General features: G+C 38.1%; 1 protein-coding gene across 1 annotated transcript; it reads right to left on the bottom strand.

Moving 5' to 3' along the window:
- Positions 1-455: 455 nt before the first annotated feature.
- Positions 456-10,119, bottom strand: LOC130014298 (angiopoietin-related protein 6-like; the record flags this gene model as incomplete). Its single annotated transcript, XM_056103308.1, has 3 exons — positions 456-1,147; positions 8,964-9,003; positions 10,089-10,119. Coding segments are annotated over 3 exons (588 nt in total), but the record flags the coding sequence as incomplete, so codon positions are not given.
- Between the last annotated feature and the right edge of the window lie 489 nt (positions 10,120-10,608).

The following is a 10,608-nucleotide window of genomic DNA, read 5'->3' as shown; positions in this document are numbered from 1 at the left end:
CTTCGACATGTTTTGAGTTCTAATTCCTGCAATGTAGTGAATGTTCGGCATATGCTGGTTTAGATTTTTAATTACAGACTGACAACTAGAAAAATGGCCCGTTTAAATACAGAAAAGGAATTTTCACTACCTCACATTTAGCTATATCGATAATGGATAAAACACAATAAAGACATTACAGTTTTATAATAATTCTTCAAAATGTCAATTTTAAAATGATATGAAACGCCAATATGCCTGAAGATTCTAAAAACATTGCAATCTATTACACAAGAAATTCAAAGTTTAACATCAAATATACGAGAACTCGGGAACTTAAACAAGGACATGACATTTTATATCTATATGTAGATCTATATTTAACATAACAAAGGATACTCTACTGTTTATACAACATTAATCTATACAAGCTTAAACAGCTCTACTGTTTATACGACATTAATCTATACAAGCTTAAACAACTCTTAATATAATCTCAACGAACGGGATATATTTATTGTTAAAATTATATTTCCAAAAGGCTTCGTCAAGTGAGCTTGGATTTCGAAGATTCTTTATAGAACCATTTAGGTTACTATCTGCGCATGCGTTGTATCACCAGCCACCTTGATACCATAAAATGTATACGGTTTAAGCTGTTCTGATAGTCATCTCTATATGTGGTGTATAGTTATTCATAAAATCATATTTCCAAAAGGCTTCGTCAAGTGCGCTTGGATTTCGAGGATTCTTGAGAGGACCATTTGGGTTACAATCTGCGCATGCGTTGTACCACCAGCCACCTTGATACTCTTGAGCACAGTTTCTACCAGCATCCAGATCATTATCTCTGTCAAATGTACTGAAAGCTGAACCATTTAACCCAATCATAGAATCACCTAATGGTGTCGACAAGATGGCCTTGGTCCAGTAAGGATCAGCACTTGCTTCTGACTGGGTCCATGGAAAACTCCCAGAATACGTCATACGATAATTGGTGGATTCATCTTCGACTTTAAAGTTTTCATATTTCCGCCATCTTTCTTTCCAGTCTATATTATTAAAGACCTGCACAAATAAATGGTGTGGACGACTTGTCGTGATGTAGTGAATCTTGTCTAGCCCAAGCCAATGATTGGCTTCCGGCTCACCAAAACCATCTTTATAGGTGTTCCAGTTTTCATTTCTGTCCACAGATGGCCACCATTCCGAATTCCTCATGAGAACACAACCACCACCGCCGTCTTTCATATTACAATAAACTTCAAAAGCTGTTGGGGCTAAAGTAGGTTTAATAAAATAATTATCGTACGTATCCTCATTATAATGGCCTGATTTAAAGCCTTCAGTACAATCTGAAAAACAGAAGACATATAAAACTATAAATCAATACTCGTAAACACGACAAATGTGAAAGTAGACAAGAAAACATGAACCAAAGAGGCTAAAACCCTTTCTATGAAAATAAATGGGCTTATCCGGGAATAGGAACAACATCTTGACTCCCTGATAGATATAGGCACAATTCCATGACAGACAGAGATAGTAGTGTTTTTTTTGCGAGTGCCGTTATCAAAGGAGTTGCATAGGTCAGTATTGTTTTCGTCATGGGTGATCAACCGTTCACTCCTAAGATTCTTGACCAGAGTGTTTTCCTGGGATCCGTTTTGAGTTTATCAGGTTCACAGCCTACACAACCCAATTTCCATCCCCATGCCGAAGACATACAACTGCTAGACCTATACATAATATTACATCAAATTTAGAAGATCTACATTGGCTACCTATTAACCATAGAATCAATTTTAAGATCATTAGCTTGCCTTTAAACTGTATCATGAAACTTTCTACGCCAGCTTATTTTAATTGACCTAATTAATAAAATATATTCCAGCTGGGGCTAGTTTGTTTGTTCAGTACCCAGTTCAAAACATGGAGAAAGCGCGTTCGTCTCCTCTACTTCAAAAGAGTGAAATAGATTACCATTGACCTTCGGTGATAGGGTCACTTCGCGAAGCCCACTGGATGTTCGGAATAGGTTGTAATGCAAGATACGCCCACATCTCTAACAGGTGGGCGGAGAACAGTGAAAATCAATACGGTTCATCCGGTCATGTTCCCAATGCATCACATCAAATTTGGCAAAAAATCTTACTCTAGCTTCCATCACATTTATGAGAAATTGCTGACGGACGGACGAACGACGAGAAATAGGAGAATGGTGAAAATATATGGGGTTCACACTCTCGTGGTCCGAATGCTTCACACTAAATTTGGTCAGTATAAAATTGTTCGAACTCATCATTTTAGTAGGATATTGTTTGGTTCATCTTCAATCCTTTACACCAAACTGGAGAGGTATAACTATTTCCAATGGAAGCAAAAAAAAAGCCCATGATGAAAATTAAATGTCTTACCCATCATGATACGTTGACATGTATCTCCTATATAACCATTATAACATTTACATGTTTGTGTTACAGAATCCAGGGTTCCATTGTTGAGACAGGTCAACATGGTTGTTGGTGCTAGTTCAGTAGTTGGTCCTGTAGTTGATACTAGTTCAGTAGTTGGTCCTGTAGTTGATGCTAGTTCAGTAGTTGGTCCTGTAGTTGATACTAGTTCAGTAGTTGGTCCTGTAGTTGATGCTAGTTCAGTAGTTGGTCCTGTAGTTGATGCTAGTTTAGTAGTTGGTCCTGTAGTTGATGCTAGTTCAGTAGTTGGTCCTGTAGTTGTTTGTGGTATAGTCGTATTAGTTAATGAAATAGCCTATAAAATATATTTCAATTCACGTCAAAACGACAAATCACAGAAACAAACCGACACAATTTCAACAATTGTATCAGTGATTATTTATCGGCGATTATTGATGTTCAGACAAATTATAGGAAAGAATACCCTTTAAAAATCACTGACGAAGACGATTCGAATTAAACGCAAATGGTTCCATTCAATATCAATAGAGATGGTAGCACCACAACAGAAATCCAGCTTCAAATTCTCAGTACCAACAAAGTGACATAAGACAAATTCAGCATAGATTTAGAAATACAACCGTCGTAGTCGAGGTTGTGATAGTGCTGCTCAATGCATTCATAAATCATCGTGCCAAGAGTTTAACACTATAGTTAGTGTAGTTACTGGAATTATGTTGGTGATTGCGTTAACGACAATTTTAATCCAGATTAACGCCCGCTTTATCTAGTGTACATGGTATATGAATCTTATTCGCGCAGAACCTTGGAGGACTTTCCACATAACGTCATTATGGTGTAATGAAAACCTTGTTTTAAAACTAAAAAATCTCCCCCACCCCACCCACCAACAAAAAGAACCAAGTTAGATATATCCATTGTTAAAACAATGATGGAAATGGAAAACACCACAAAACCAACTTTTAACATCCCTGGTAATTACTATAACAACAAAAAGTGTGGATTACAAAATAATAAAAAAATAATAATTGACCTGCGTTTTTTAAACATTAATCCTAACGTTTGACAATAATTAAAGAAAATGAATTTCATTCTTCACAAACTTACCTTTAATTTTATCATGAACATTCCACCTGATCCTTGAGTCACTGTACAGTTCAGTTGATCATCAGAAAACATGTAACAAGTTTGAGAGCCATCAAAAGTTGCCGATAAACAACTAGAATCATGACTACATTGACGAACACAATCCAACATCCAGTCAACAGTAAGTGATTTATAAGCTGTAGCTGTTGGTACTGTCAGATGTTGACATGATTTGGGAGATTCGTATCTATATTCAACCGAACCTGCTTCAGTTAAATAAACTAAAACTAAGTGAAGTAATAACTGAAGCATAGTACCTGTACAGTAAGTACAACACTGAACATATAAATAAAACTATTAACAGTTACACACGTTTTTATAATGTCTGATTTGTTCAATAAATAAAACAATCAAATCTGTGGTGTACAAACACGAAACGAAAGCCTTCAAAGAAAACTCGTCACTTTGTGTATAAAATAAACTGTCTTAATTAGAAATAATATATAACGCCCTGGTTCAATGATATATAGTTATAGATCGATTGAAACACACCACGACACCTTTCATCTCAACGTAAACAGATGATGATTTAAAAGTTTTATCAACTAATTGACATTCACTAATTTTGTGGGAATTATGTCTCGATCGCATAAACACAACACATATCAGTTCCTTTAAACTCAAAATTGATCAAACGTTAGTTAATTTTGATAAAGAAATAATTTCAGGAACCCATAAAGCTCTAAATATTGGTGCTATATTAGACTCGACCCTACCGTTTAAAGTTCACATACAAAGTATTTGTTCCACTGCCTTCTATCATATACATCGAATTGGAAAGAAAAACTCATTCACACATTCATCTCAACTAAACTAGATTACCACAATGGTTTACAATACGGCTTACCAGACTATCAGATTAACAAAGTACAACATTTTCAAAATTCAGCAGCTCGACTCCCCACTAAAACTAGAAAACATCAACACATCTCCCCTGTATTGGCTCCTAATTCAGCAAAGGATTAAGTTCAAGTTACTCCTTTTCGTCTTCAAAGCGTTTAACGGCCAAGCTCCATCTTACAACTGTATATAAAAAGTCTTGTAGAACCCATACTACCAGCAGAAATCTCCGTTCTCAGAAAAAACATCTTCTAAAAACTTGGAAAACGTGCCTTTTCTTATGCTGGTCCTTTTCTATGGAATAGACTACCACAATCAATAAAACAATCACCGTCTGTGGGCCAGTTGAAATCTCAACTCAAAACATTCTTATTTCAAAACCCTGATCTGTAAATAATCAGTGAATATAAAAACCAACAGCACCTTAGAAACGGGGCAGCATTACAACGAGCGATGGGAGATTACAGTTTTTGTGCCCCCCCCCCCCAAACCCCACTTTCAATTGAATAAAATCATCAAGTTACGATGTTGGTTTTCGACAATCCACGGCTTGGTTTATTGGTTGTGTTGTTTGTTGTAAAACTTTGATACCAGTAGTTAGTTAAATGGTGTAATTGTGTATTATAGCTGTGTAGGTCTAGTAGTTTAACGTGTATTATAGCTGTGTAGTAGTTTAACGTGTATTATAGCTGTCTAGTAGTTTAACGTGTATTATAGCTGTGTAGGTCTAGTAGTTTAACGTGTATTATAGCTGTGTAGGTCTAGTAGTTTAACGTGTATTATAGCTGTGTAGGTCTAGTAGTTTAACGTGTATTATAGCTGTCTAGTAGTTTAACGTGTATTATAGCTGTGTAGGTCTAGTAGTTTAACGTGTATTATAGCTGTGTAGTAGTTTAACGTGTATTATAGCTGTGTAGGTCTAGTAGTTTAACGTGTATTATAGCTGTGTAGGTCTAGTAGTTTAACGTGTATTATAGCTGTGTAGGTCTAGTAGTTTAACGTGTATTATAGCTGTGTAGGTCTAGTAGTTTAACGTGTATTATAGCTGTGTAGGTCTAGTAGTTTAACGTGTATTATAGCTGTGTAGGTCTAGTAGTAGGTCTAGTAGTTTAACGTGTATTATAGCTGTGTAGGTCTAGTAGTTTAACGTGTATTATAGCTGTGTAGGTCTAGTAGTTTAACGTGTATTATAGCTGTGTAGGTCTAGTAGTTTTATATCTGCAGTACTTGATTATAGTCTCACATAGTTTAACGTGTATTATAGCTGTGTAGGTCTAGTAGTTTTGTATCTGCAGTACTTGATTATAGTCTCACATAGTTTAACGTGTATTATAGCTGTGTAGTAGTTTTGTATTTGTTTGATATAGTCACGTATAGTTTAACGTAATCAGAGTAGTTTTGTTTAGTAAGTGGAATAGTTGTGTGGTACGTAATTAGAGTAGTTGTATATTTGTGGCGTTGTTGTACAGGTTTTATGCTGTAGTTGTGGTAGGTTTACTGTCTTGAAACTTTCATATTTCATTATTGATATTACAATCACAGAATTGTACGAACGAAAAAACTAACAATGCATAGTCGTGTTTTTTGGGGTTGTTTTCTTTTTACCTATTTTACTAATTCTTCTTTCTTTGAGTACCATGATGAAATTCATTTTTACCTGCAATTCCAGATTATCGAATTTCGAAAATTCGTCGCCGTGATTTCATCCCGGAAGTTGAGACCAACTTGACAACTTCTTGTCATGAAATTTGGAATGTAAGTAGTTCTTACTGATGCGACTTCAAAGATTTCTAACTTATCTCCGCTTGGGTAAATTAAGGATCAAAGTTTTCAAAAAAATCGACAAAAAGTAGGCCAGATTGCCTTGAATTTGTTTTCTGTACTAGCCAAGAAATTACTGACGCGTACACAAAATATGAAGTCTGTCGATCGACCGGAAGTGCCACCATCTTGAAACGTGAAAAAAAGGCGGGATCGGGGTCGAATGTTTGGTACTTGAAAATTACAAAATTCCATTCAAAGTTATCTCATTTAATTTTTCGATATTTTCCCGTCATTTTTGCGTTCTTTTCCGCCATTATACGAAAGCCCAGAAGGCTCATTCCAAATTCCAAATTCCAGATTCCAAATTCCAAATTCCAGATTCCAGATTCCAAATTCCAAATTCCAGATTCCAAATTCCAAATTTGCTGCTGTAGCAAATAAAAAAAAAAATGCCAGTCCTAAGATACCGAGTAGCAGAGTAGCTCACTAGAGAGGAACTTTGCCCCAAACTGTTCACATCTGCCGAAGCAAACCCGAACTGGAATATTGTTATTATACTCTCACTGATTAGTCAAAAGCAAAAACCTGATCCGATTGGTCGGATCAGATTTGGAATTTGGAATTTCGCATTTGGAATTTGGAATTTGGAATTTGGAATCTTGAATCTTGAATCTGGAATTTGGAATCTGGAATCTGGAATTTGGAATCTAGTAATTTGGAACGGGTAATTATCCGGCCCAGATAGTTAAACTGGAAGTAATTAGTTGTGTAAAATTACAATTTATATAAATTCTAAATTGTTTAATTGAGGGGGCGGGATGGCTGAATGGTTATCGTGCGCGCGCTGTATCATAAAGTCTGTCATTGAGTCGACTGGCGTTGTTTCAAATCCCCGGTTGTACGTGACAAGGAGTAGGGTCGCCTGTCCAACCCCAACCTCGTGGGTTTTCTCTGGGTCCTCCGGTTTCCTCCCACTGCTAAAGACCCCTACGCGCAAGCGAATTATGTAAATAAAATTAAAAACCATGTTAGTCCCGAAATGACCTAGTTTGTGTCGAGTGGACGTTGGAATTTGGAATGAGCCTTCTGGGCTTTCGTACCATTATCATTCCATTTTATGATCTGTCCCGTTTTTAAATGGCTTGATCCCCTTTTCTGTAACTTCTTAAACGGGAAGTCAATCTGATTTCAGCAATACAAGCCTCATTTATTTCTCTTTATTTTAATAATTATTTTTTCTTTTACTATATTTAATATAATCCATGATAAGTGACGCTGAATATGAACGCTTTCATATCTGCATGGCACAGTAGCAGACCTACTGCCTGTTCCAGGCGCTACTACGACTCGAATTGTCACCCCTTTGCTTTCTACCGCGAGGAAACTAATTTGATTTCGTATCTTCCCGCAAGTTGATATCATTCAAACATTCAAACTCAACCGTATTGATGGATTGCCTAAACTTTGGCTACATTTTTGGGTCGCCCAAACTCCTGTATATTCTTGGAGTGCATGTGCTGTTAGCCTATATATGAGGTTTGGTTTATTGCACGTGAGTTTGGAGAATACCATCACCTCGTAGAAGAACTATATTTTCATCCGGAAAAATTCCAACAGTATTTTCGAATGACAGAGGAGCAATTTGACATCATATTGCAATGGATTAGAGACGACATTTGCAAACAGGACACTAACTGGAAGAAGGCCATCAACCCAAGAATATTGCACACGAATGGGAACGATCAGGCCTAGCGGTTTCTATTTGTGGAAATGATGTCATGGGATGTGCCCGCTGATTGGTTCATTGGGGAAAAGTTCGCGCGAACTTCTGAAAAATTCGCTCTGGGGCGGTCGTTCGCGCAAACCAATATTTGTTCGGGTTCGGGTTCGCGCTCTGTATAAACCCCCCTTAATGGTCGCTTGTCTACCAGACACAGGCATCTGAGACAGCACGTCAGACCGTGGGAACACACGGAAGACCCATCAGTACTGATACAGTGCGCCGACGTCTCACCAAAGAGAACATCCATTGCCGTAGACCTTACCGTGGACCGATCTTCGCCCCTCGCCATCGACGTGAACGTCTACAGTTTGCCCAACAACACCAGAACTGGCGACACAGGCAATGGAGAACTGTTCTGTTCACAGATGAGAGTCGGTATTGCGTATCAACTGCAGATGGCATCACAGCAGTGATCAAGTTCTCAGACCCCACGTCATGCCACATTTCGCAGGTCATCGAAACAACGTTTTCCAGCATGACAACGCCCGTACCCACACCGCCAGAGGTACTCGGGACTTTCTACAGCAGAACGGTGTCAACGTCATGCACTGGCCAGCCCGTAGTCCAGACTTAAACCCGATTGAACATCTTTGGGATGAAATTCTGAGGAGAATTAATAACGTCGTACCGAGACGAAACAAAGCCGATGGATTGCGCCAGGCTTTTCCGTGTTTGTGGTTCCAGGTGCCAATGGCGTTCATCAATCGTCTGGTCCACTCCATGTACAGACCCTGCGCTGCTGTTATTGACACTCGCGGTGGACACACCAGATACTGATGTATAGACTGTGTGCAGACTCTAAATGTTCCCGTAATGTCTTAGAGAATTGTGATGAATTAATCACTAATAATAAGTCAACATACTATTCACATAAAATTGCCTTGATCCATTTTAGTAAGTCGTTTTCTAGAATGATTTGATTAAAGTGCCTCCCTGATTTTGAAATCGTACTCGCGTTGTATTTGCTGTTTGGTATAGTTTGCCATTTGGTTCAAGACCACAGTTGTTTGTCGCACTGAATATAAAATTGGTCTCCATCTATGGTGGCTAAAAGCGTCCATTTAGATCGGCGTGTTTCTAGATACAACGCGAGAGTCGCCGTTAAGCCAGGTTTTGGTGAATATTCATGTTTTTGAGAGGTTGGTTAGGTTGAAATGTAGGGCCGAAAATTGCATGTTTACTTGTCTCTACTTGTGAACCTCATACATGCTTTTGTGCAAGAGTTTGCCACATGTTGCTCCATCTGTGGCAGAAAGCGTTCTACCCAACGAAAATTTGGGAAAAAGTTAGAGCTGGTCCAAGATATGAGAATTAACATTAAATCAATGAGGAAATATTTAGTGATGTAAAGACGTGTACATTTTAAATCTAATTCCAGTGTAACTAAACAGGTTTTGAAAGTACACGTGTCTGTAAACACTCATAAATTTTAATTTGCCCTAGTGTCACTGAAAATGTTGATATAGCCCAAACCCATCCAAAATCTCCTACATTCTGATTTTATATACAAGAAGTAAAATGTAGCCATTGCGCATGTAACTAAATATAAACTTCTGAGGCGAGAGTCGCCGTTAAGCCAGGGCGAAGAAAAAGTCGCCGAAAAAGGCGCCGATTTTTTTCGGCGACTTTTTCGTCGCGTATCTTAACGGCGACTCTCGTGTTGTGATAGTCGCGGGTCGCCGTTAAGCTAATACGACGAAAAAGTCGCCGATCGGCGCCTTTTTCGTCGTGCTGGCTTAACGGCGACTCTCGCGTTGTATCTAGAAACACGCCGATCTAAATGGACGCTTTCAGCCACCATATCCATCCGATGATATTAACTACATACAAAGTTTAACCTATGTTATAGTGGCACGTGATATAAATTTGGAAGTGGGCCACATAACATATACCACGGAGCTATTATAAGGTCCGTGCATATACCAAAACAATAACCAGACTCAGTCCATAAAACTTCCCGACTCGGTCATATAATCCTGTCGCTCAAGAGTGGGGGGTTGGGGAGGGGAGTGGGGGTCATCACTTGAAAGGAGAATTTATGAAACCAAGTTTTTCTACCGCAGTTATTTCCTGAAAATAAATATAAATTATTGATATTGTAAAAGTATTTATTTTGCAAAAACGTTTAGAAACGGCTTTGAAAATAATAGAAAACAAGCTAACTATTTCCACTAAATTAGAACTAAAGTTATCGTGTCCCACACCATTGACCAATCAAATTGCATATCTCGTCTTACCCTATCAGAAAGTGCTCATCTTCGCCCTCCACCAGCACATTCATATAATAAACACCTACACCAAGTTTTAACATTCTAGCTCAATTAGGAGATTTATTGTGTCCCAAAAAGTGTGACAGACAGATGGACAGACAGGTCTACTTTAATGATAGTCCCTCTGCTTTCTTCAAAAGGCGGGGGACAATAAGTATTACTGAAGCGAAATAAACGTGCGAATTCTCCTTCGATAGACATAATTAACCGAATGCACCCGATTGCGGAGTACATTATACCCCTACATGATATGCGAGTGTCCCAGTTTACGCAGGCGCAGTGGTAATGTTTATGTTTTGAGGAAGTGACTGTGTCGAAATATACTATATTTGGAATTTACAAGAGAATAATGTATTTTATCGAACTTGTAGGCGTTAAGACTCGACGAAGA

This window comes from Patella vulgata, chromosome 9 (genome assembly GCF_932274485.2).
Source record: "Patella vulgata chromosome 9, xgPatVulg1.2, whole genome shotgun sequence".
NCBI lineage: Eukaryota > Metazoa > Mollusca > Gastropoda > Patellidae > Patella > Patella vulgata.
The sequence above is the reverse complement of the archived record's forward strand: the minus strand, read 5'-3'. Positions and strand labels throughout refer to the sequence as shown.